We start from the raw sequence: 27,292 nt of genomic DNA on the forward strand, positions 1-27,292 counted from the left end.
CAAAACAGAACCACTGAATTCGGATAAATGTGCGTCATTGTTGCACATAAATTGTTAGAACCTTGGTGTGAGACAGTATTTGTGCCACTGAAAGTTGCATCTACTGTTTCTGTACCGCATACCTTGAGACTAGAATACATTTTAATAAGGATCAGGATGAGATAATCACTTCTATCCGGATTCACCTCATTAGCATACATCCTGCTAAGTGTAAAAGCCCCATTTTGTGTTCAGCCTCGAGTCACCCACAGGGTCATATTACTTCACTAAAATCAACCACCTATGGCTACAAAGCTGCAGCAGATGATGATTGAAATGTCCTATTATAGCTGGAACAGGAGCAGTCTAATCGAGACACATTGATGAGCACATCCATATGCTGCACGGAGCCTGGATACTAAGATGGTTATCCCGGTGACCTTTCACCCTGGTTACACCCTTTCTGTGGCAGGCTTGACCTTTGCTATGGCCCTGCTGCTGCAGTGATCCACTCATGGTATTTATTGTCATGCCCCATTTCCACTGAGACTGTCCATTTGGGGGTGATAGAATAGGATTGGAGAGGTGACCCTGTGCTCCTTAGAGGCTCCTGGGAGTCTGAATCATGCCTGCATGTTCTGTCAGCGTAATGGCAAACTCTGGCCTTTAAAGGCTGCACTTAACAGAAGTAACGATGGATTACTCCTGCTCACCCAAAACTTAATGCTTACCTCCTGAACAAACACGAAGTCTCCCTTTCTCTCAGTGTTTTATTTTTATTTTTTTGCCAGTCTTACTTCCCCTTCATTCTTAATCTGTCCTTGTTTTTTTTCCACTTAATATCCCTGCCTTTCTTCCTCCATATCTGTTGCTTCTCCTTTTTCCCCAGTGGTCATCCTTCTTTCTTTGTCTCACATTGCCTGACTGTTTTCTCTTTCTCTCTCTCCTCCACTGTCAGCCTATCTTGTCTTTTTCCCCGATGGCTCATCAAATGAAAGAGCTGCAGTGATGCTATCTGTGCCCCCAGTCTGGACCAGTGTGTGTGTGTGCGTTGTGTGTCAGACAGATTGCTCCTCATAAGACTGAGGCCCCCGGGCTAATGTCACAACAGTCCTCTCACACATTTCCTCAGTCAGCTGCATGCTCTACAACTGTGCAGGAACCAGAGCCTGCAGTCCCAACAAGTCAATTCAGTTAGATCAGAAGAATGAGCTTTATAGGAACTTGATTATAATAACTTGCTACAGTACAAAAATATGACAGACAATGAGCTGAATCAACTTTATGAATCCCACAGAAAGGGGTCATCCTGTGGTCTGTGGGACTGGACAAACACATCAATCTTGAAGAATTGAGTAGTTCATACTTGTGTGATTTTTGTCAGTCAATTCAGCAACATATTTAGCGAGCATTTGTGTTTGATTGCTTTTCTTTGCTTGCCTCCCCGCCTGCCTCATCAAGGCAGGTTCAGCTGAATTTCTTTTAGGCTTACCTTGATGAGTAGTTACACATGCAATAGACTGTGAAGGGCTTAGTATACTTGGCCTGCACCAGAGAGTTTTAAAAAATATTTTATAAAAACAAATATTTGACAAGCTTCTCCATTACTCTACCGTAAAGTTAAAATGATAAATGAATGATTAATAGAAAGACTTTTTTTGGTATCCGGTCGATTATTTTGAGTCAGTTTCAGATATGAAGATTTGAGTTGTCTTTTTCAAATTAAATAAACAGATTATATTTTTGTGTTTTTGGACTGCCAACAAGTTTTGCTACCATTTATTAACCGTTTATTGACTCTGTCAGTTGTCTAATGTGCTGAAATGTGTAACAACATGAAGACTGTCTGTTAGTGTGCACTATCATCCCCTTTTAAACAGTCACCTGAAGTACACTTGTGGCCTTTTCAGAGAGTTTCTTTATTGGTATCTGTTTGATAGAAGAGCTAGGAGCTCTACAACCAGAGGCTCTCTGTTCTTCAGCCATGAATATCTTTTTAAGCTCTAATTATGTAGCACAGTTATTGGCTGGCCCATGTGTTGTGTTTACTGTCACTGTAGAGATATAAGTCGTGTTCATGTACAACGTCGTTTTCCTGCCAGCGCTTGTTAGGCTTTCCAGTGCTAATGCACACGGCAGATATGTGTGAGAGGCGTGAACTGGGGTGCCAGTTAGCTCGTGTTCTGCATTTTATTTTTGGCACGGCAGCTGGTACCAAGGTTGCTCAGGGATTCTGTGATTATGTGGACGGCACAAAAAAAAAAAAAAAAAAAAAAAAAAAGATTTGTGATGATTACAAAGAAGATACCAAAATCCACAGTGACTTAGTCAGACTGTTAAAGCATTTGACCCTGGACTGTGTTTGTCTAAGGCTTTTGACCTTGTTTCTAAAAAATTAAATCTTTAAAAGGCTGTTCTTAAAATAGCTAGGAGCCATAGTTAAGCCAGTGCTACTCAAACAAGTGTAAAAAGAGAATTTGTCGCAGGCTGTGTTCAGATGCAGATTTGCTGTGTTATATAAGGGAACAGAATGGTATTTGCTGAATGACTCAAAATAAACTACAGAGCTTGTGTTCACTGTTATAAAGAAACATGTCACCCAGTGTAAATGTGAAACACTTATGTGTGTTTTAGCAGTTTTTTGACAGCAACTGAGCTCAGAATGATTTAAAATAATATACATCTGATTTGCACAGGAAATACTAGTCAGTTTAATATTGGATTTGGTCTCTTTTGCCTTTTACAGAAAAAAAAATGTTTCATATCACCAACTTATCTGTAAAAGAAAATTAACATTAGATTTTAAGACATTAATACAAGGCGCAATAACCATGAGGCTGAATCCTGGAATTGAAAAGAACTGGAAATCATATTTTAGGGTTTGAAGCAGAGAACACACACCTGTTTTTGAAGCTTTAGGGAGCAACATGAACTAAAACTTGCACAGAACACTTAGGTACATTTAATTATGTTTAGAAACATGTAAAAATTCTTATTAAGCGGGGCAAAATAATTTTCTAAATCAGTGAAGTGGTCCTCGAAGTAATTTGTAATGCTAAAAGCTATTCAAACCAAAATCCACCAGGGCACTGTTAAACAAGAGCCACTACAGCTGCATAATGCCCTTTTACTTTAACACAAAGGAACTGAAGGAACAGACGTGCGCTTCAGTTTTGGCTCAAGTAGTCATGGATGGAGATTTACATCAATTTGTTCTCAACTAAGAGCGACTGTCTGAGGGCTGAAGCACAAAATGTGGCGCTGCTGTACCTTTGTTCAGCTGCGTAATGTCCTCCTACCATAATAACCATGATATACTTAACAAAACCAGTTATGCTAATTAGATCATTAATTGAACAGATTATTGCATGAATTTCTGTTAATGGATTAGGGATCATTATTACATCAGCGTGGGTGAGGCACAAAAGCTGCCAGACGTGATGTATTTCAGCGGTGTATATTGCAGAGATTTTGATAAATTTGGTAATTTTACATATGAAAAATTTGTCGTGACAACAGATGTATCTGATATAACAGTATCTGCTTTGCTTCTACAATATAATGTTAACGTTGCTCCAGGACCATCACATGAACTGACCAGTCACATGTTTGTGATGTCACAGCTTTGCAAGTCAGGCAAAATACCAAAGTTTAGCACTTCCTGCAGAGAAAAATGTGATGGTGGGGGTTTGTGTCCAATGTGGAGATATTATTTTTAGACTTCGTGGACTATTAAGTTACTGTCAATCGATGTTTGGGTAAGTTTAGATGCTAAAACTGATCGGTTATGTTTAAATATCATAGTTTGCATTAATGCATATCCTTGCACAGTGTTAACTATATCTTAAGACGCTTTTCTGGCAGAAACCCTTAAAGGCAAATGTCTTTTATTGTAAGTAGCATGCAAGTGCTTTATTTGAAGAGCACTTTTAACTGACATAAAGTCACAAAACGCTGCACAACAAAATGATTGCAATTATTTTTAAAAATTGTTTAAAAAAAATTATTGCTATCAATATGACACCATGTTACAGGATTTAAAAAGTAATAAATGAAAGAAAAAAAGTCTCAGCAGAAGGCCTGGTTAGACAGAAGCCTTTTCAAATGCTTTTTGAAGGAGTCCACAGAGTCAGCTAAACGTAGCTGGAGTGGTAGACTCTAGGTGTCACAGACTGAAAGGCTCTGCCCCTGCTAGTCTTCAATCTGGTAGGAAGAACTAATAAATTTTGATCCTGCGACTGAAGACTGCGAGCGGTAGTGTGTTTAATAAGATGTTGAGATAAATGATCTGGACCTAGTCGATTTAGTGCTCTGTATATAAGTAGAGAAAAAGCATTCTAAAATCGACTGGGAGCCAGTGTGAGGAGTATAAAATAGGGGTAATGTGAGCTCACTTGCTAGAACTTGTAAGGAGTCTGACTGCAACATGCAGCATTTTTTTCCCTGAGTTACAAAGATATGACATCTCAAACACATAACTGCTCAGCTCCTGTGATGGTCCTGGAGCAGCAGCAATTATGATGTTCGATATCAGATCATGCCATGCAGTTCTACTAAGCTTGTTTAAAAAAGCTGCCAAATATGGGATCGAGATAGTTAAGCTCAGAGTATCTGATTGCACGGTGGAGAAATGAACCTGCTGTCACAGTGATGTAGTCCTGGCTTGAGCTTGGAGCTTTCAGTTTTTCATGTTAGAACTTGAAAAAGTAAAGTTTAAAGATAAGCTGAATAGACACACAGCACTTGTGACTAAAAAGTATGTAAATCACCAATATTTATAAAAGGGAAGTCCTGAAATACTGTACAACACATTTAATTTTGAAGTGTCTCGTTTTGTCCCTTTGAATGATGGAGGCAGAATGAGTTACCCATTTCCTTTGTTTTATACATTCACCCAAAAGTTTTATAGAAGAGCAACATGATGCCATTGAATTGTAGTGTAATAGCATGCCACGGGCATGTTTTGTGTCATGTTTGCACATTTTAAGCATAACGGTAAGTTCAGTGTTACAGGGCATAATTAATCATGTAAAAATACATTTAAAAATGCAGAAGCAAAAACAAAATGTAGTGTTAACACACAAAATTTCATGGCATGCCATTCACATGGTATTTCATGTTACCACATGACACCAAACTAAGAGGCAATTATCACAGGAGGCAGAGCAGCCTTAAGAAATCATTGATATGTTTTGTGTAGAAACGCAACATGGTAAATCATCAAAAGATGCATAATCTCTTCTCATCTTTCCCATGTCTTGAGATCTACCAATTCACCACAAACAATACAATTCATGCATGTCAGATTTCATTCTTTTTAAAACAAGATAAAAATCCTCTTATGTTTGCCAGTGACTGTCAGTGTATAGCTGCACTCACCTTCTTAAGTCGTCCACTTCTGGTGCCCAGGAAGACCACACTGTGTCCACCGTAGATGTAGGAAGTGACAGAGGTCAGCCTGTCCCTGCTCTCAGTGAACACTGTCCGACCTGACACCAGCTGGGAACCCCCCAGGGGTTGGTTTATATCCAGACCGCAGAAGTGATCATCAATGGGAACAGGCTGCGTGGAGAGAGGGAGGGTGTGAGGGTGAAATATAGAAAAGATTAAGATAATGATGGCAGAGAGGTGTGTTTTTGAGACGAAGTGAGGAAGAGAACCGGAGAAAAGGTGAAAGGAGGAGGGATGGAAAAGCAGTGAGAATGAAATGAAGGAGGAGTGGGTATGACAGATATAAGGAGAGGAAGTAGATGTAATGAGAGAGGGTGAGGAGAGCTAGTGGGGGCCAGAAACTGACTAAAATTGCTGTAGACACATGCGAATATAAGAGGAGAACTCAGAGTGACTTATGGTAAGCCTAACATGCATTAAGCGCACAATTTTCAGGGTTAAAAATGATTACTTCAAAAGGGTTTGTGCTGCTGGGTTTCTGAACACGCCTCAGAGCGGGCAAATTTGCGGAGCAGAATAATTGCTGATGGCAAACACGAGAGACGCCGTGTATTTTGCGCCTGTTTCTGTGATTTTTAGATCACTTGATCTGACATCACAGAGCACAAGAGATGTTAGGTTTTGATTAGGCATCAAAGAGAGCTGCATGCTTAGCAGTCCTATTGCATCTTCTAACATGCACCTCAAACTTTTGCTAATTGCCTGTCACTTAATATATAAATCTACCCTTTTAGGGCTTTTTTATTGTTGTTTTAAATCCTCCATTTCTGAAGCATATATTATTCGTTAGCCCTGAAATTAGCTTTTTCTTTTATCAGGCTTTGTGCCTGAGTTTAACTGAATGTGATCAACGAAGTGAGCATACCATAAATGTATCTAATATCGCACCACTGCCCAGTTCTTTCTCTTCATGCACTTTACCTCCAGTCTTATAAACAAGAAATAGAGGATCCATCTCTCATTTTCAAGATTCCCTCTGGACCCACAAAAGTGTTGCACATATTGCCAATTAGTCAATGTGAAATTCTGCTGCTGAAATTTTAATGACATGCCTATCTGTACACTAAAAGGGACACATACACATATATGCTGTAAATTAATACTGGATCTAGTAGTTGTACTAAAAGCAGAATTGCTTTGGTCACTTTTTTGACCATTTTGGTTTGAATTTAATCATCAACTGTTGGACTTCCATCAGATTTTGTGGTCTTCTGGGGATTAATCTTTATAATTTAGTTGATGCTTTTGCTTTTGCTCTTGCTGTTGTGACACTTGCGATTGATGATTGAATGGAGTGACATTTAAAACTCGACGCACACATTTGAGAAAATGCACTCAAATCTAGTACCGCCAGGTTAAAGTTTACGTGAAGATAATTAATCTGAATTTTAGAATCGGGACCACCGCTCCTACACTCCCCTTCTGGTCCTTTGTCTGTATATGCATCCTTCACTAAAACGTGTTTTCTCATTTTCCCAACCCCTTTTTTTCATTCACTTCTGGATCTGCCTGGCTCAGGAGCCGCTGCCAGTCCGCTCTCAAGCCTTCCCCAAACCGCACCATCAGTTCACGATTCTTCATCCACCATTGTCAAATAATAATGAGGATGTGGTCTCAGCCAGTGACTTATCCAGTAAAGATTCTTAACTTGCACTAGATGGATTAGCACAAGAAATATACAGGCTTATTATTAGGTTTATACTTTTGGTTTAGTTTATAGTTTCCAGATGGTGTGTCTTCAGGACTTCGGTCATTGTTTAACTGTTCTTGTATTGCCACTATGCAGGCTTTTGTGATTTACATGAATTATCTCATCTTTTGGAGCACTGCCATGGCATCTAACACAGCACATAAGTTTTAGGAAACCCTGACGTTTATGCTGATTCCAATATCAGGTCAGTATTTCACTTGGAAAAAAAACTTGCATTTGACCTCAAGAGTGTGTGCACCAGAGACCCTGTGTAGTTTGTCTTTTTCTCAGATTTTTAGATTGCTTGATCTTCTAACGTGCACCTCAAACCTCTGCTAATTGCCTGTCACCTAATATATAAATCTACCCTTTTAGAGCAGCTATTTTTTATCCTCTGTTTCTGAAACACATTAGGCTAATGATCAAATTTTATTAAAGTAGTAGAGTTGCCTTTTTTTCTTTTGGTTAAATGTTGTTATGCTAACAGTAGTGTGATGGATTGCTATTGAATTAAATACTGCAGGTCTCTCTGTTTGGTGTTGAGAACGCCTTAATGCCCAGTGAAGCCATTTTCAAGCGCCTTCTTTGTGGCAATTCATTGTGTTGTTCCCTTATCAGGAAGGAAAAGTAGACCTAAAGGAAACTTTAAAAGGATCAACTTGAGAATTGAATGACCGAGGGCCAGATTTACTATATTCGGCAAAATAGCATGTGAGCCCAATCCCCAAATAGTGCTCATAAGTTTGATTAGTTTTACGTGCGATTTACAAAATACAGGTACAGTGAGTTCATTTCCAGATCAAACGCAAAAAATAAGACAGGCTTATTTAGCGGTTAATTGCATGTCCCATTTGTTATTAAATACTTAATTTGCATGATTGATATTTTGTGCCTTAAAAAAGGAACTCGCCAACGGGGCAGCTGCAAAAATCTCTGAGTTCCCACCTCTTATACTTTAAGTAATATTATCATTTCACTTAAAGCACCCAGCTGCCAATTTAAAGCTTCAGTCATTAGTTGGGAATTTTATATCTTATTTGCCCAGCATCTAGCAGAATAAGAAACTGCCATTCTTGGCACTGAATCAACAGAATGGAAAGGTTTTGGGCTTTTCAAGTGGTGATCTGCCGTGGCTATACAATGTTGTTACATGTATGAACACTTATATAAACTGTACTGACCACAGAAATCATACCTAATGCATCACCATGCCCAACTGGTGCTTGATTTGACTGAGTATTTATGTAACCAGAGAAATAAAGTATCCAATGAGACACATTACAGACACATACAGCATATGAATACAGAGAGAGAGATTTCTTTTGCGTTTCGGTTGGTGTTATGGATAACATTACATCTCATTTGTTTGATGACATGGTTTAATCAAAGTACATGTTGGGAACCACAAGAGTGATTTACCGCATGCGATGAATATCATTGTTTTCACGCTTCACTTTCAACTTGCTTCCATGAAAGCCTCTCATTATGCAGAATTATAGCTTTTATAAAGGCACAGACTTGGACATTCACAAGAAAGGCAGTTTTTTCTCAAGATCAAGAACAGGTCTCAGAGGGTTCAAAAAATGCTGACAGCGACAAGAGCAGAAGGAGGGAGATGGGGAAAGAGAGGGAGAGAAAGGGGAGGAGAAGGAGGTGGGAGTCGGTGCCTAAACCCCTGAATGAAATCAGAGCTCAATACAGAATTCCTCTGATTAGCATTGTGGAAATAATCTCCTCCAGCTCTTCTGCTCTCATGGGATCTTGAAACCTGAATAGTGTCTTCAGCATAGCACAGACTGCCTATCTATCAGCTGTTTAGGCTGCAATCACACTTGCAAGTCTAACTTTCAGTACAGCTCCAGTATATCACTGCCTACACACTACTGTGTGATACTTTCGCTAAATATGTGAGGTTCAAAGCAGCATTTCTCCTTAAAATCTACCTACCGCCTTGGTGCACTGCACGTCCTTTCCCAGCAGCCAGTGCAACTCCAGATTTCCTTCTCCTTGGTAGCAGGACTGCAGCCGCTCCTTAATGCGGGTGTTGATGTCCTGGATGGTGAAGATGCAGAGAGCAGAGTGATCTGGAGGGTCGTGGTACTGCTTCTGTCCTTTCGAGAACACAGCAAAGAGCACATCCTCTTGAGCACTAATGTTGAGCGACTTAGCCAGAACCCTGCCGGCCTTGGACAGGTAAGCTGCCTGCAGCAGACGGTACTCCTCGCCTCTGTGAATGCACCCCACAGGAAGTGACACATACGAGTGGAACTTCTTGTCACCTTTGCACAGGCGGATGATGCGGGATGTGTAAAAGAGGTCGCCAGGGGAGCCACCTGCAGGCATCCCGTTCTCTGGAGTCTCCGGCTGGACAGTCATGAAGTAGACAAAGCTGCTGCTGGCAAAGCCATAGATGTAGTAGATGTCAAAGTGTGGCACAAGAGCCAGTGTGTCTGAGGGGATTTTAATCAGAGACGAAACAAAATCAGTGTGAAGCTCATAGTCCAGCATGGCGGAAGATTCTGGGTCACGAGGCAGCTTTCGGCTGGAGATAGTTGGAAAGTAGTCCTGTTTTCCGCCTACGGCAGTGCCGATGTATAAAGTCGCATCCTGACCCTGAGAGGGTACAACAACTCCATACATCGTCCCAGTCTGGTTGTCACTGGACAGGTAGTGCTCTTTCTTATGCGTGGGCTCCACAAGGATGAACAAATCATCCAGCCTCATCAGCTTACAGACGCCCTGGTAGAGGCTGCCACAGGCCAGCAGCCGGTTGTGAGAGTAGTCGATAAGCAACAATTTGTTAACATTGTCAGTGGAGGCCAAAGGCTCAGAACAGGGCTGGACAATTAGTGGAGGATAACATGCTTTGTTGTCATACTCTGGTCCTGTATCGTGAGACACCAGGAGGGTTAGATTAGAAGACAACTTGTAAATTCGATTGACAGCTCCAATGTACAAAGCCCCAGTAGACTGATGCACAGTCAAGTGGTTCAGCGACCACTCCCTCCTCTCTGATTGGAAGGTGTTCATAGTCTGTCCTAGAGTCATCTTTTGATTCACAGAGATTAGAGTCAATAGCCACAGTGCCAAGGGCCATGACATGACCTTTAGAGGACCGTGACCTTTAGTGAGGCCGCAGTAAGTCCATCCTTTATACAAGCACGTTCCCATCCCCACGTGGCTCTGAAAAGTATTGAGCTCAGACAAACAGGATTGTGTGTCAACAAGTAGCAGGATTGTCCAGAAAAAAGATCAGCTCAAGTGGGGTCTTGTTCTCCTCAAGTGATCTTCACATCATTCTGAAAAAGAAAAGACAGACATTTGTTTTAGATCTCAAAAAATCCTTGATTCTTTCAAGTGTGAAAGATTGCTTTTCAGGATATCGTTAGGCACTAAAACCCTAGAAATGTCTTGTTTTCTTCTCTATCTCTGCTTAGTCAGACACATGAGACATCAAAGAAACAAGTAATCATTTGTTCAAACTGTCTTCCCATATTTACTAGCCTGAGAGATGGTCCAATATTCCCCATATCAACAGGGGGGCTCATTATATTCGCCTTTCTGTAAGAGCGAACTAACTGTGGCCTATTACTTGAACAAAGCAGTGACACAATGTAGCTGCGCGTTCCCTCTGTTTGGGTGGCTAATTAAATGATCCAAATGTATTAATTATGCATCCATATTTTGGGCTCCCTGTTTTCCTTTCTCCCCTCTGCCTTGTTCGTTTAAATGGTTGAATCCAGGAGGAATTAATCACTCTCCAATGCGGCCGACATTCCTAAATTAATCAGGCTTTTTCCAGGGATGGCAGGGAGTCATTAGAGATTCAGAGCCTGGCAGCATCAACTCTCACACTTCCCTTTTTAATTTCATTAGCATATTTTATGTAAATATTTCCAAGGGACAAACAATGTCCGTCAAACACATGACGGACAAAAAAGATGGATGAGTTAGCCACATGAATGTTTGATGGATGTACATTTTAATTAATTTATTTTTTACTGTTATAACGTTCATATAAAATATCTTTTCGTCTCCCATATGGTGAGACAAAATAAGCTTATCTACAATAAAAAGAGGGTCTTTTTTCCTCTATATAAAGACTGATGTTTTATGATGGCAACACAAGCATCGTAGATAAAGTAGCTTCACATATGCCGTTACTTCATCGATGTCCATTAAAGGAGTAATAAAACTGTCTGCATAGGAGGATACATCATAAATTAAAACACCTGCATCACTCTAAATCCTGCCTGTGTGCTGCCTGAAGCATCTCCAATCATACACTCAAAGGTGGTTTCTGTCTCTCCTTTGTTATCGCCGTTACTACACCAAAAGCACCTTCACACTCTTCTAACAATCCTTTAAAAATAAAAATAAATGAAATGCCTTCAAATTTCCTCCAAGTATATCCTGCCAAATCCTAGAAGACTATACCTCGGAAGCAAACTGTCCTTTTTTGGCTGGAACTAACGTAAGAGGGGTGTTTTCTCAGTGAGACTTCCTGTTATAAGTAAAGGTTAAATGAAGACAGCCATGTCAGATCCTAATGCGGAGGTCATGATGCGGTGGGTGCTCTCCATTGGCTGACTAACAGGATGTCCGGCTGAGTTGAGCTGGAGCCAGGGATAGAGCGGATGGACTGACACTGAGCTGGCTGGGCCAACTCCAGCTCCACTCCAGCATCTCCTGCCCATCTGTCCCCACCGTGCTCACACAGGGGGAGAAGTCACTTGAGTGTCCCGACCTACTCTGCTCAATTTGGCAGGCTCAGTGTGAGCAACTCTACCAGTAATTGGCCACCGAAGAGTAATATCGGCCACACGCTGCATTGGAGCTCTTAAATCTGAAGTTTAGTGTTTGCTTTTGTTTGTTTAAAACAGATTCCATTTATAAAGACATGAAATGAATCAGTCATAGTCACAGTGCTATCTTTGTTGCCTTTGCTTTAGAAAACAGAGAAGTCTTTCCTTTTTTTCCTGACTGGACACAAAAAACATCTCTTTTATTAGTTCTCAGAAAGCCTAGATTTGGCAGGACATGTTGGCTCTAATATTTACATCTTTATTTAAGGCAAAATGTTGTCCAGCAAATTCTTTCTGAAAATCCCTCAGATCATCTGCTTTGCAAGCTGATGAGCCCATGAACCAGTTTCTGTTTTCATTTATCCTGAAAACCTGATGAAATCAGTACTCATGCGTGATTGAAATACTGGAGGATGAAGCATCTGGATAAAATGAAATATAAACAAGATTCATGTGCTTATTTTCAGCAATGACCATGAACTAGTTCTAATTGCAAAACTTTACTTTTTGAAGTACAGCCTTTTTTCCCCAAGATCTTTTTTCTTCTTTTTGTAGTCTTTTAAATAATGGAATGTCAAGTATTGCACTTAAGAGCTGCTTGAAAGTGGCAGAGTTAGAAAAATGTGACTGAATTCTTGAGCTGCCACAGAAAAGGGATTTTTGTGCTTCAGCTGGGGCTGTCTCTGCTTTGGATTTCTCTGGTTGAACTCACTCTATAAACTTCCAACTTAAAACCTTTAGTGTAATATGCATTGTAATCTTATCAAAAACTCAAGTGATGACCTTTCCTCAACTGGAAATAATAAATAAGACATCGCTCTTGAGGTCTAACAGCAAATAGCAGACCAAATGATATTTACAGAGGTTGGCTCGAGTCTGGCTTGACCTTAAACAACAGACACCAGCAGTGCTACCCACAGGTTAATTCAGTGCCGAGAGTCTCCAGTGAAATCCTCAAAGGAGTTACAAAACAGGGGAGAAAAACAAGAAGAGAAATTAAGGAAGTGCTGGTGGCAAACGGAGCTGGGCAGGCATGCAGGCAAGCAGCAGCCTCGTCGTTTCATCCATTTCTGTTCTGCCGGCTTTGGTCACGTCTAAGGCGTGCAGTCATGCTGCTCAGTGTTTACCCTGGATTATAGAGACAGCTCTTCGCCCTGCGCAGTCCTCCCTGCTGAATTCTCCGCCTCGCCACTCAGACACGCTCCAGCCCAGACGTGACTCATTCACACTCACACACAGGAACATGGTTTGCTGAGGCCTCTGGGGACGTGAGCTCTCAGCGGGCACCAATCACAACACAGAGGAGGGAGAAGCCAGTCTCTCGTGCTCCGCAAACACGACCCTTTGACCTGGATCAAGATCTGTGGAACCAAATCCATCCTTTTAGTTCAGCTTTAATTGAGGCGAAATGCTGTCATAGCTTCTGTAGCACCCTGTTAATCATGATTCACGGGACGGAAGCGATGGTTACTGCTGTTGCGATGAAATAATTAAAAGAGGGGTCTCTTCTTTGTTAGTATGTGCATCATGTTCAGTCATTGCTCAAGTTTGACAGCATAAAGATGTGTCAGCATTTTTCATGTGTACTGTAGTACATTCAGATAAGATATTATGTGGAAACCTTATTACTTGAAGATTTGCATATTTTGTGAAGTAGTGAAGAGCTTTGTAGGCAGAGGCTTAATTGATTTGCGATACTGTGTTAAAACGCAATTGTGACCATCACAAAAAGAACTGACATGAAGTTAAAAGTATTAAAATACAAATTTCCCGATAAAACGCTTTAATAAGAATTCACCTAATTAATTTAATTAAGTTTAGATAATTTAGATCAACCAATACCACTGAATTGCTGAAGCTGTGCATATAGCTAAACTAAGCCTTTTAGGCTGTTTGTATTTTGTATGAACATGGGATGATGATAGATAATTTATCTCATCATCCTATCTTCAAGAATGATGTAATACAAATACAGTATTCCCTGGAACTATAGATGGTCTGGCAGGCAAAGTGGTGGAAACCCCTCAGACAAAGCTTCTCAAACTAAAGGGATGAGAGGTTTAACAACAAGTGGCCTGAAATAAAAGGCTAGAGGTGGTGCCTATAAATGTTTTAAGTAAACTGTTTAGGGAAATTATGTTTTGGTTTTCTGTTCACAGTCATATTTAATAGTCACATTTATGTTGAAGTCTTAAATTGAACATTCTTATCCATGTTTGTCATCACAGCTCACTCGGCCAGGGGCTGTTGCTGGTAGCTACATATTTTTGCAAAGCATTCATATTTTGGAGATGTTACCTTTCCAAACACTCAGAGCAAGATGATACAAGAGGATTTTTTTACACTTTAAAGAAGGACAGATTTAGCACAAGCAGCATGTGTTCAGGTTTATCTTGTTTATGTTTTGGATTATAGATTTGAGAACACTGTCGACAGACTGCGCCATGATATTTCTAAAGGTCAGAAGATACTTCTCGGTGCTCACACTTAGTCAACAATAGGAGTCATTGTCACTCACATCAGAGGTGATAAAAATTTTTTTCCTTTTTGTCGCTGTTTTGTGTGGCCTAGATTTATAAGGCTGCACAAAGCCAATAACAGTATAAGACCACGGGGGCGGAAAACTGTCTGAACTACAATAGTCATAACAGCTTCTGTCTTTATGATTACAAGCGGGCTGTGCACAAGCGTGAAGGGTTTTTTGTGTCTGTAGGTTTGTGCTGATGAGGCTGCTGATAGAAGTTTAAAAGTTTCTTATAGGACATCATTTTGGAGTTGGACAATATGTGGCTGCAGTTCTTCTGAACGTTTGAGCTTGTAGTATATAAACCCACATGGGATACTTTTGACTGGGGTTCTCGTCAAATACGCACAGGCCCGTCGTTGGGGGGAGGGCTAGTTGTACACATCACACATGAATGGGCTGAAAGGGCGCCAGTCGCAACAGAACTTGACTTCCAAATGAATAAATGAAGGCAATTAGTAGATCTGTTTACAATGTTGTGGAGACAGAAGTAGGTCAAACATGGCAGACGCAGAAGGGAGGAGGGAGCCAGCAAGCCAGAGCCAGGGGCTGTCGCTGGTACCTACAATGATGAGTCGGGGAATTAGGACATGAAAATGCCGTCTTTATTAACAATGACTTTTAAATGAATGTCATAATGAATCACAAGGGACCGGTGGAGTTTATTAGAAAAGCAGTGTTTTCTATTCAGCCCATCGTGTTTTATCAGACACAGTGTTGTAGAGGGTAAGCCCAGGGCAATAGGCTCCGCCTTCAAAATCCCCCTCACCCAAACACAGACTCGAGCCTCAGAGGACATAATGTGTAGCTTGGATGCTCACACTGCAGATACCCACAGGATATCTTCACTTTGATATTGCTCAGTGAAATTTTATGACAGTTGGCCCGTGGTTAATTTTTATCATTATGTTCTACAATGTAAATTCAAAGAGCAGCACTTTGCGCAGTTGGAAGGGGGGCAATCTCAAAACCAGTATTTAGACTAATGGCACTAACACTTTGGGAGGCAATTGTTCCCTGGAAATCACTGCAAACTGCTGTGAATTCATTTAGCTTCATTGGCAGCTCGACTGGCACGTCTGCGTGTCCCAGCAATTTTTATATAATAAAAAACAGAACAATTATTTCCTTTTCTCCATGCTTGTTGTTTAGTTTATTGGCCAGTGCAGATATTACAGGCTTTAGGACTCTCTAGCCAGCCACAATTCTTGATGGTAGAGTAGTGGAGGATGTCCGTGGGGAACAGTAAAACAGCGCTATGTCATCGCAACTAGCTCGGCTTCTAATAACTGCAGGATGCTGTGCAGAACCTGGGCAGTGGTAAATGTGACATAGGGGACCAATTCCAACAGATCACCACAACACAGTCAGCAGCCTCCTCTGCAATGCATTCCATTATCTCAGGGCATATGCATTATACATGCAGATACAGTACTTTATCTGAAATTGCTGTTAAGAGCAGGGACCAGATGAAGGGCACTGCTGCCACAGTTAGATTTAACCATGCATGCCTTTCTCCACCCTTCCCTCTTCTCAGCTCTGTCTCCTCTTCCATAAATCTCGTTGTCGGTCTTCCCTGGTTAATGGTGACCTCAAGCTGGCTCATCTCAACTGCTGAGGCCCTCGTGTTGCATATATGATGAGCATACAGGGGAAAGACAAAGTGACCTCCAGCGCCGTGATGAAAACCCATGCAGTTCAAGTGCAATAGAGGGTCTTCTATAATTCAGCAATCGCATAGGAAGACAGAGTGAGCTGTCTTTCTTCTGGAGCCACACAGCTAGCGCCTGTAGTGGTAACCTACATCGCCTCAGAGCAAGGAGTAAACAGGGGTGTTCGACCAGGTTTCGGAGTTATCTTTCTGGACCCGCACAAAGACAATGAAGATGGTGAAATGAAGACTGGGGACCAAATACAGAACAGCTCACCTGTTTAGTTATTTGTACTATAAGATAATATATATTAACTACCAGCTTTATGTTCAGAGGGATGGCTTTATTGTCTGTTCGCACTTATATATCTGCCCTTTTTCTTCTTCTTTTTGGCCAGGTTGTTATTGCTGTCTCTAAAGCAAAGCTATATTTTCCTCAGACTGACTGACTTACTCTACAGATGTGCAGGACCATATTGATTTCTCATGCATAAATCAAGGAGACCTGACAAGGAAAATACTTTACATTTGGCAGAAACTAGACTTCACTGAGTGTATGAATGGGGAAAAAGCAATCAAACACAGTGATGCAGACTACATTTGAAGCTGTGAAGCACATATGTCCATGATTCCCACACCACTGCACACAGAAATCAAAGAACTTATTCCAAAGAAGCCTGTATGTTTCCTCGGCTTCCTCCCGCTTTGCCCATATGGTTTCGTGGGGTGGGAGATGCCAAGGTTGGAGGTAGCTGGCACGAATAATTACGATCAAAGAAATTACAATGCAAAAGGAACAGCTGCTACCTCGACTGCTGACAAATCACTATGAGCAAGAGGAGACTGCAATAGACGGCGAGTCAGGGAGAGTAAAACAGGAAAGAGGAGGAGAGATGGTGCATGTTCTACTATACAACAACTTTCCCTCTAAGTATCTGCTACTCCAAAACCCATTTAACATTTAATCCGCAGTGCAAATAAGGCCTTTGGTGGCCATTCACCCCAAAGCTGTACAAATACAAGCATCTGCCCAGATTATCTCAGTCAGACTCTATGGTCAATCCAGCCCGGCTTCTTTCTAATTCTACCCGTCAGAAATTCTATCCTACTTCCTGAGCCTCTCACATGAATTTGAGAAAATTCACAGTAATGTCTTCAATGTCCAAAAATAGAAATAACCTGGTTTGAAGTATAGTAACCAAGTGAGTTAGAATTCTACCAAAACTGCAAATGCAGGTGAATTTCTCTCAAATAGAAATTCACTTCATGGCAAATGCGTTACATTTTTTTAATGCTTTAACACAACTCCTGCAGGAATAATGCAGTTTCCTTTCGTCTCAACTTGCCCTTCCTAATAGGATTTGCTTGTCAAATTAAAACTGAATACTCCAAGTCTATTAAGCTCAGTCCCACCTGGTTTGTAGCTGCCAAGGGCTGATCACTATACAGCAGTCTTAGATGTAGTCCAGACAGTCTGGACTTCTATGACATGTTGCAGATAACCTGGTGAGGACAATTTTGCAGATGTAATCACTTAAAGTTATGAGGCATTATTCCAGACATTAGTCATTTACTTTTTGTAAGACTGGCGTAAGCAGGGCTTTTACAAAGTGGACCCAAATACTCTATCTTCCTAGGTGGCAAAAAAGAGCAATTTGATGGTGTTCTGTAATGGTGATGGTGTTTCATAATTCAGTCCAATTTGGTTTAAGGTGCCATCTGTCCATTTTTTAAGCACTTATCTAACTAGGGTTACAAAACCCCGTACCCTGGATTTGTTGCTAGTCTGTCTTATATGTTTCTTTAGAATGTGTGAGGAAACTGGAGCACCAGATGAAAATCCACAGTGACATGCAAAGGCCAAAAGACGACTGCAAGTGCTAACTACTGAAACCCTAATGACCACCAGTTTGAAGTGCCAGATTTATTTTATATAATCTTGAAACCTCTGTTTACGTCGTTTAGCAGCCTCTTGTTTTTTGAGAACTGGCAAGGAACTGGGGTTGGCTTGCCTCAGTCCACATGTAGAGTCATGTAGAAGTATCCTTGGGCATGATACCACACCCCAGGTTTTCCCTGATCCATCTATCAAAGTTCCAAATATCCTAATCCCTGCGGGGGGGTTGAAGGGTGGGGTCATTGCATTGTATTTTCCATATAAGGTGCTTCAGTCATTGGGTTGTTTCTTCTCCCATCTCTCCTGTGTATCCCAGACAGACACAGGAGAGATTGTCACTGGTAAAAGTCACATTTTTTCACCTTGTGTCATTATCAAGTCAGGTTTTAAACTGAATATTAACTGGTTGAAGTGGGCGTTCTTACCAAATAATACTATGTTAATTCTTGACCACATACTAACATTAGTTTTGCTGTAGGTCTAGAAATGTTTTACCTTTTTAAAGGTGTAAAGAAAGGTTATATATTTTTTTCAAAGGCTGAATTAATGTTTAAAACATTTGGTTTTAAAGCCATTGCTTCAGATGTCAGCTGGGATTGTTATGTGAGGGCTGTGTGCAGGCAGAAAAAGGACCCAAAGTGCAGACACTCGGAGACAAAAGGTGAACTTAAATACAGCTTTAATGCTGAACTCCAAAAAAGTAACAAAACTATGACTCCAAGGTAAACTTACTCAAACAGACCACACAGCAAGATAAGAGTAGATCACGACACGGACTCAGAGAAACACAGGGCTTAAGTACACAGAGGGAGCAATCAGGGAATGGGAAACAGGAGGGAAACACAGCTGGGGCAAATCAGGCCTAACGAGACAAAGGAAGCAAAACCAGACACATTAACATAAGACATGGACCTTCAAAGTAAAACAGGAAACATAACACAGAGACGTAGACTTGACACAGGGATATAGCAACTATGGAACAGAACAGAAACCAGAAGGCACAACTCTGACAAAGAAACCAAAAGACTAGAAATGATAAATAAAGGCAAAAACCAAAGTACAATAATAATGAAAACTCTAAACTCTGGGTCAACAACCCAGGCACCCTAACAGGGATAGGTTCTAGCCCCTCGTGACCCTGACAAGGATAAGCAGGAAAGAATGGATGGATGGATGCTATACCTGTCAAACACTTGATTAAAATCTGTAGTAGCCTTTATCATCTCTAGTTATTATCCATAGACTTAAGTTGAAGCTCAAAAATATATCTTAAAATAACAGTAGGTCAAAGAGCTGCCAGAGACCACAAATGTCAAAGTCGCTTCTTTGTGCTTTCAGATTTCATATTGGGTGATAGATAATTACACTACAACACTTCACAAAGCTAAGGAAGAAAGACGAAGAAGCCATGTTTTAGAAGTTATTCGAGTATGATTAGTTTGTTGAAATGGTACGAAAGCGATGGATTAAAGTGAAGTTACATGGGTTTAGCTCAAACACATAAAGACCAATTTCTTTCCATGTTCCATAAGATATAATAACATAACCAAATGGCAAGTTTTAATATTTCAGGTATTTTGTATGTAAGCTACATGAAGTAAAGAGATGTGCTATGAAATTACCAAAGTCTGGCATGAATATCTGCCTCAAAGGGCAGAAAACCCACCAATTTAGCACAAGAGCGATCATAAAAGTTACAACAAAAGCAGTCGAGATATCCTGATGTTTGTGATCCATTATATGACCCAAGTTATGAAAACACTGGTTCCTGTACTTCCTATAATATTCTCCAGTTCTTGTTAATGCTTTTTCAGACATCTGAAAATTTTTAGTCCAGTGGTTTCAGAGCCATTAAACTGAATTTGATGCGTAATATAAGAAAACAGATTACAAACTGAAAAACTAGTGTCAATACATTTCAGATTTTAAAAAAACTCATGTGACATCACTTAACTTTGTCATCTATTTTGTATGGCCATATGCTGTCTAAATACAGAAGTGCCAAAGAAATCATGCAAAACAAACACATCAGCAAAGTTATTGCACTGTTTGTATCAACAACAGTGTGACAATCTGGAGGCAATGCGCCATATTGCAAGACCGCCATCACTGCATGCTGAGCGCTGCCAAAGCTGCCATCTGGCAGGTGAGCTGCACACTTTCCTCTCCTCCCTCTCACTTCTCCTCTCCACTGTTTTTTACCACTTCTCTTCCTCGCTCTTCCTATATTAGTCCTTCTCACCCCTGCTACCTAGCTATTTCCACTTTTTACTCTCCCTTCTAACCCTGTAAGGTTACTCTTCTCCACATGTACTGTATATGCACCTCCCTCCAGGCCTGGATCACACACTGAAATAAGTGGAAGCATGAAGCCTGAAAGGTGGAAGCAAGAGAGAAAAGACTAAGGACAATTGCACATTGGCTGTGCTTGTTCATCTGCAGTATTTTGTTCTCTCTGCGTTTCCTTCTTTTTTTCCTTTCTCTCTCTCATCAGTGTCGATTTCATATCACTGTTTGCTCTCCTCCCCGTTATCGCAGCCCTCTCGTCACACTTCCCTCTCTTTTTGTCTCCTCTTAGCAAATATGCACTCATATGCAAAGACGCACCAGTAAATAGGCACACGTATAACACACACGTATAACACGCACATTCACACGCGTACAGTATACACGTGCAAACACACACACAAACTGCAGGCTCGACGTCTTCTTCCGCAGGCTGTAGCATCTGAACAGTCGTGTTTAATCAGTGTCTCCATAGGCAACCGGGGGTAGCAGTGGGTGGAGATGGTGAGACTTGGAGGTGGGGGGTCTCCAGCTATGGGCAGTAGCAGTGAGCTGCTGTGCACTCACACACCGTGTAATTGTGTTACATACACTAATTCGTCTGATGTATTATTGGAGCAACTGTGCGTCGCCTTTGCCCCTGACCCACGCTGCACTCCCTGATATTGAAATTACTTCAAAATCAATGTCACAGATTGAATTGGCAGTTGTTTTAAATCACAAGCTGTTTTTTGCAGTGTAGTAATAAAGCATCCCTCTTCTTTTTTTTCTATCTTCTCAAACATAAAGTAGCTCATTAATCTCTGTAGAAGTCTGAGATAACACTTAACTCCTAGCTTGTGGGTGAAAATGACAGAGACAGATGCTCTAAATTACTTCACCTACACTGGTCCAACATTGCCTCTAGGGTCAAAAGACTCCAGAATAATTCACCTATATTTCCTCAGTACAAGAAACTACCACTACAAATGCGGATGGAGGAATTACATCAAATTGTATGTATAGATCAATTAAATCAAACTGCCAATAAAATAGATTTTTCCCATTGGCTTACTTTTAGACTATTAAAAAATAAAAATATAATTTAAATTTTACCTAATCAGAAACAAAGTTTAATCTCTTGAACTTATGAGCATTCTTTTTTTAACTGATATCACTACTTTAAGAAATCTTCCCCTGAAATTTCACTTACTCCCCAAAATCTGGGCAGTGAGTGAAAACCTCAATAGTAACTTGTTTTTCCAGAAATTCTATCCCGGTTATTTTATATTTTTTCATTACAGTTTTCCTAACAAACATAGTTCCCACAAAAACTGATAGTACTGTGGATAATCCTCAGCAACTTGGAAAGTGTTACTGTCACAATACAAATCTCAGACAGAGCTTTATCGTGTAAGACACAAAGTATGTCTTTTTGTTTGCTTTAAAATGGCTTAGCTGAGGAGTTAGGAGTGGGTAATCCTCAACTATACCTCAGAAGAATAGGAATCATCATAAACCAAACCCTTAGTTTAATTCATTGTTGTCAATTGCAAGAGAGAGAGAGAGAGAGAGAGAGAAATAATGTGGAGATTCATTTAAATTCTAAAATTAGTAGGCAACTGATAAAATGCCGAAGCGCATGACTGGCAAAAGCATGCTAAAAGAGAAGCCAATCTCTCTCTCTCAACGAGAGGCTTTTCCCACTCTGGAGGGGCCAGGAGAATAAAAGCTAGTCCAACTGGCCGGCCAGATAAGCCAGACCAGAAAGAGCATACAGGGAGAAGAAGGGCTCATCTGGTTTGCATGAGGGGTGAGAGTCAAAGAGCCGTGAATCCAACTACAACCGCTCCTCGCCCCCTCAACCACCATACAGAGGAGAGCTCAAACAAAGATGCACTTAGTGAACAGCATTGTTGTAGTTGGCACCGCTGCAGCTGTGTGTGCTTTAGTTCTTTCAGACTCAAGCTTCATCTCAGCTCTTGCCCAGCTTTATCAGCATCCCAGTGGCTTCTGCTCTGCCCCGGCTGCCAAAGCAGCACGAGCTCTGGCTGCAGGGCAGCAGCGGAGAGCTGACTGTCTCCAGGCTAAATACTTCACTCTGGTATTCTCCTGATGACCAATGATCTGATGAACTGCCCAGAATAATCCAAATGTGTAAAGAGTTTTGGGAAAATCTGCTCAAGCCGGTGGCTTTAGCAGGCTTTGTGTAAAGCAGAATTATTGATAAGAAAATTATTATTCAAATCTAATACAGAAATGCTCTTGCCTGAGGATCTGATTGGTACTGAAGCTGAGGCATTTACAGTTGCTTTGTTTTCAGACCATCAGCCCACATCTGCTGGTTGTTACAGGTGGTCAGCAGAGCCGCAATTTGTCCAGTTAACACGTGCATTCTAAATCATAACGCCATTCGGAGTTCACGCTCACTGCGCGTCCAAGGTGCGTGAAGTCTAACAACTTTACCCTTCTGCACAATGCAGAGCTGCACTACAAGCTGCCGCTCAGCTGCTAACACCAAAGGATAGCCTACTCACCTTGAAATAGCAGGAGACTCATTCATGAGTAGCGCAGATCCGGTTATTTCGCTTGAATATTGGGAGAAACGTCCCGCGTCTCAGTCAGTGAGTCAGTCAGTGGGCTAAATGAGTGTGGACGACAAATACAGCGAGATAAACTGCCGGTTAATTTATTCTACGCGCAGACGCGACGCACAGCTTGTAAAGTCATCTGGACAGCAGTGAGCATCTCCCTGTCAGCCGCTGAGAAGGAGACGATATCAAGTGACCCTCCCGCCTCGTTCAGGGATTGATCATTTTCTGTAACAGGCTGTCACACAACCCCATCTCCACCTCTCTCCCTCCCTCCCTCTCTCTCTCTCACTCTCTGTGTGGATGCCGGTGCTACATGAAGTCACCCATCAGTTCACTTGCACCTCACGTACAATGTGCGCTTTTAGACCCAACCTCCGTCGCGTCATCCTTTGGCACAACTTGGGCGCGTTGCAATACCTGTTTTATGTCTTTTATTCCAGCGGACGAATAAAAGTTCCTGCGCATTTGTTCATCAGTGGAGATGGACACTGACAATGATTCATTTTAAAAAGTCGTCAAAACATTTGGTAAAGAGCCGACTTCTAAATGAGCTTACAATTCCATTCAAATTGGACCTAGACTGCGTGTTATCAACAGCACACAGGACGGAGATAAAGTCAGCGTCCAAAATAGGCCTATTTCTCAAACGATTGTGATCTTTATACATTTGTGAAATGACTGCTTTCCATATGCACAAATGGGCTGTATATTTTGAATCATGTATTCACACATCTTCTGATGGGAAAAGGAATTGCGTTGCAGCGGTTTACTCGCTCGTTAGGCCCGCTCGCTCAGTATGTGATTCTCTAAGAAATGCAAGCATTCACATGTTTTAGAGCAAATTCTCTGTGTTGTATTTTCATTCACTGGCTGATATAAAGGCTCACAGCAGCCTGCACAAGTTTCAGCTGAAATACTGCCATCTGTAGGCTTTATAATGTGGCCACACTTTTTTTGTGTGTGTCTCAGAGCTCTGGCAAAGATCATTCATTTTAAGCCTTTTTAAGCGTTATAAACCATAAAGGTTAAAAATGTATGATTGTAACAATAAGGATCTAGTGCAGCATGTATCCAAACCCACTATCACCATTGTCCTGCCCATATTGCTGAAAAGCTCAGTAGACATTTCAGATTTTTTTTTTTTCTGGTGTGGATAGGGAGGGGGGCATGCAGCGTCCATCGGCCAGCTGTCTGCTCCTCATTATTTGCTGTTTGGTGGTTTGGAGATGAGTTTGAGATGTCACACTGGCTACCTGTTAGGGCTGAGCAGCTCTGGGTGGCCAGCGGACTCCCTCAGGCCTGAGCAGATGGCAGTTATTCCTCACTGGCCCCACGTCGGGTGCATGAGTTCACGAACCTCTGTGACACATACACACACACACACACACACACACACACACACACACACCACAAATACACACACATACTGTATTAGCAAACACACAAGTCTGAACACGAACAAAAACAAATATACAAACTTACACTTGAGGCTATTTATGCACATAAACTGTGCTGGGAGTTAATATCCAGATGCACACAGCTACAGATTTATGTGAGAAGACACAAAAGCCTACAATAAAGACAGATGTGTTCAACAGAACAATAACAGACTTTCTTTCGACAAACTCCAGTTTGTCTTATAAAGAGTTCCACAGCTGTAGGATTTAAGCAGAAAATGAGCAATTTCTTTTTGTAAGGATTCGGGAGCAGTTAGAATGGGCTAACTAATTAATTTAAGTTTAAAATCAATTCTTAAGAAGTGAAGCAAAAATGGGAGCGATGAGGTCTTATTTCTTTGAATTTGTTAAAAGTGTGGCATCTGGCTTTTAGATGAGATGATGCCAGAAGATGGCCCTTTGACTGGTGAAAAGTGAATTATAATAGTCTAGACTTGTTGAGATGAAAGCTTCATAAATGGCTGTGAAAATAAAAGAATTATAAACGTTACCATTCATATGTCAAAAGATCACATCCAGATTGTAGCAAAATGCTTTATGTTGAAGGACAGGGTTTTAGACGTGTCTGATCATGTTTGCTTCCAACAATTCATTTTTAAATATTACATTCTGTTCCTCCTGTTTTATATCATATACAGAAAAAGTTAGATTAAACAGTAAAGGAGATGTCACCGGTGCTGAAAAGAGTAGTGATGTGTAATTACAGTTAATACTAAAATATGTGTGATGAGTCATGCCTGTATGAATGGCTTATGGTATTTTTCAAGGTTGCTTGAGGTTTTAATGTAGACTGTAAGTGTGTAACTGAAATGTGGGAGATTGTTATCTGTTCTCCACAGGTCTAATTCAAGGGCAATTGCAGTTGTGAATTAGTTTTCAAGCTGCTGTGCAAATCTACGTTATCATTCCTTCAAGAGCCGCACTTACACACTCAAATCTCTGGAGTAAACTCAGAGAGAGAGAAAGTGAGACGTTAGCTTTTCAGTTCAAGAAGTCTTGAAGGAGACTGCCATACATAAAGAAAACATAATATCTTATTCAGCTGAGCAAAACTAAAGAGCGCTGGAATTAGAAAATATATCAATATTCATTAATACAACTAATAAAACAGTTACAGGCTACAGGTCCCCAGCAACTCAAAGTTGAAGAAGCAGTTAAGGGGATGCATTGAACTCTGTCTGCACACTTAGATGCTGAGAGTGAGTTTCACAATTTTGTATCAATGGGTTTTACAGCTTAAAACACCTAGTCTTCTAGTATTTTATGAGAAGGCAAGGAGAAATAGGAAACAGAGTTGCAAAAACATTTATTTAGCAAATAATAAAATCACAAACTTACGTGCATATTTGCCTAAATGTCACAGCAGGAAGGCAAAGCTAGCAGATGGGCACCTGATCGTATAAAGTACCTGCATTGTTAAGTCAAACCCTTCTCAAACAAGAGCCCTTGCCTTATTTATAACACACAGAGTAAACTTTTAGACAATGCAGGATCCTTGCAAGCCTGTGGACATTAGTGAAATGAGTACAAATTCAAATGAAATCACAGCTCCTCCTGGAAAATGGTGATCTGCAGCTTCATCAATATTTGCAATTAGTTACTCAGGTAACCGGGGTGGTCAGTGAAAGGACTCAAGTGTGCCTGGTGTGTGTGATATTTTACTCTGGCATTGTTCTAATGTGTTCATTATGAATATTATGCTGTGGCTCTGGGCCTCTCTCACAGACAGGACCCAAGTGGAGTAGCCAGCTAGATGCAATCTACTTCATGGAAATTACCATAACAACACGAAGCTCTGGAAGGAGGCAAAAGGAGGTGCATGCAAATGGAACGGCAATGAAAGACGACCGCAGGCCCAATCAAGCTGTCATAACACACAGAATAATAACAACTGAAAGCCATTAAAACCTTTCAGTCTGAACCGCTACACCTCACTGTGCAAAGAATAGGATTGAGAGGCCCTCATATCCCTCATTTTGCCTAAACAGTCACATATAAACACCAGGCTTTATCCAAAGCACATCCATCATTTCCACACTCTAATGACACATTCATAAAAAGGAGGTTCGTGATGGAAAACAATTATTAATTCCCTTGTTACTTTTTCTTCCTTAGACGTCTCATAGAGATGTTGTTTTCTGTGAGGCTGTCTATATTAATAGTTTCACACAGATGTTTTCCATCCAAAAGAAAAGTCAAACCAGGTTTGTGTTTCACATCAGACTGAAGATTCTTGCTGTGACAACTTTTTTGTGTGGTTGTTTTAAACCAACAGCGTGGTTGAGAAAGACTGCCAGGCCCTGTGTACAGATGCATTAAACTAAATACAGCCTAAAGAGATCTGACCAAAACTGCTCCTGCACTGCACTTTTTTTAAAAGAGCCAAGAGAAAAATACTAAATATAGATTTTACCTAAGCCGAAGATCTACTGCGCTGAATGTGCTCGCAAGCAGGTGAAGACCTCAGTGGTTAACAGTTTAAAAGTCTACTTTGAGCTTTGCAAACTTCTTATTTACATCATGAGTGCAAAAGGAGCGAAAAGGGAACTGCGAACAACTAGCACTACATTAAACTCCTCACCAAAACATCGATCGCTTATCATGGCCTGTCAGTAATACTTCAGCAGATCTGCTGGATATTACTCCTCATGGTGAAATGTTTTAAAAACATTTTTATTTATTTACAACCAAAAATCCTGGTACATTGTGAATGTTATCACATTGGAAGGTCCAGTTTTGTTTGTTTTTTGTTTTGATTAAGGGCAAACACCTGAATAAAACTGTTTTTCTGGTTCTTCTGTTGATGAGACAAAAAATATAGTTTGGTGAGAGTGGCAAAGCTCACGGATCTGTGGCAGCAAATGTTTTTGTAAATGATGTGTCCACCATCTGATATCATGACTGATGGACCATGTGCAGAAGTGTCAGTATGAAGACCAGAGCTTATGGATGAGGCGACCCGATGATGTCTCACTGCTT

General features: G+C 40.9%; 1 protein-coding gene across 2 annotated transcripts in view; it reads right to left on the reverse strand.

Annotated features, from left to right (window-relative positions):
- Positions 1–23,092, reverse strand: part of LOC134627475 (plexin-A2-like) — an 84,825-nt gene extending 61,733 nt beyond the window's left edge. For both annotated transcript variants that reach the window (XM_063473578.1, XM_063473579.1), the window contains exons 1-3: positions 22,800–23,092; positions 9,068–10,419; positions 5,359–5,541 (exon numbers count right to left, since the gene is read on the reverse strand). In XM_063473578.1, the coding sequence (XP_063329648.1) occupies positions 5,359–5,541; positions 9,068–10,291 (1,407 nt within the window). In that variant the 5' untranslated portion in view covers positions 10,292–10,419; positions 22,800–23,092. The remainder of the gene's footprint in view (positions 1–5,358; positions 5,542–9,067; positions 10,420–22,799) is intronic.
- Positions 23,093–27,292: the final 4,200 nt, after the last annotated feature.

Source organism: Pelmatolapia mariae, linkage group LG5 (assembly GCF_036321145.2).
Source record: "Pelmatolapia mariae isolate MD_Pm_ZW linkage group LG5, Pm_UMD_F_2, whole genome shotgun sequence".
Lineage (NCBI taxonomy): Eukaryota > Metazoa > Chordata > Actinopteri > Cichliformes > Cichlidae > Pelmatolapia > Pelmatolapia mariae.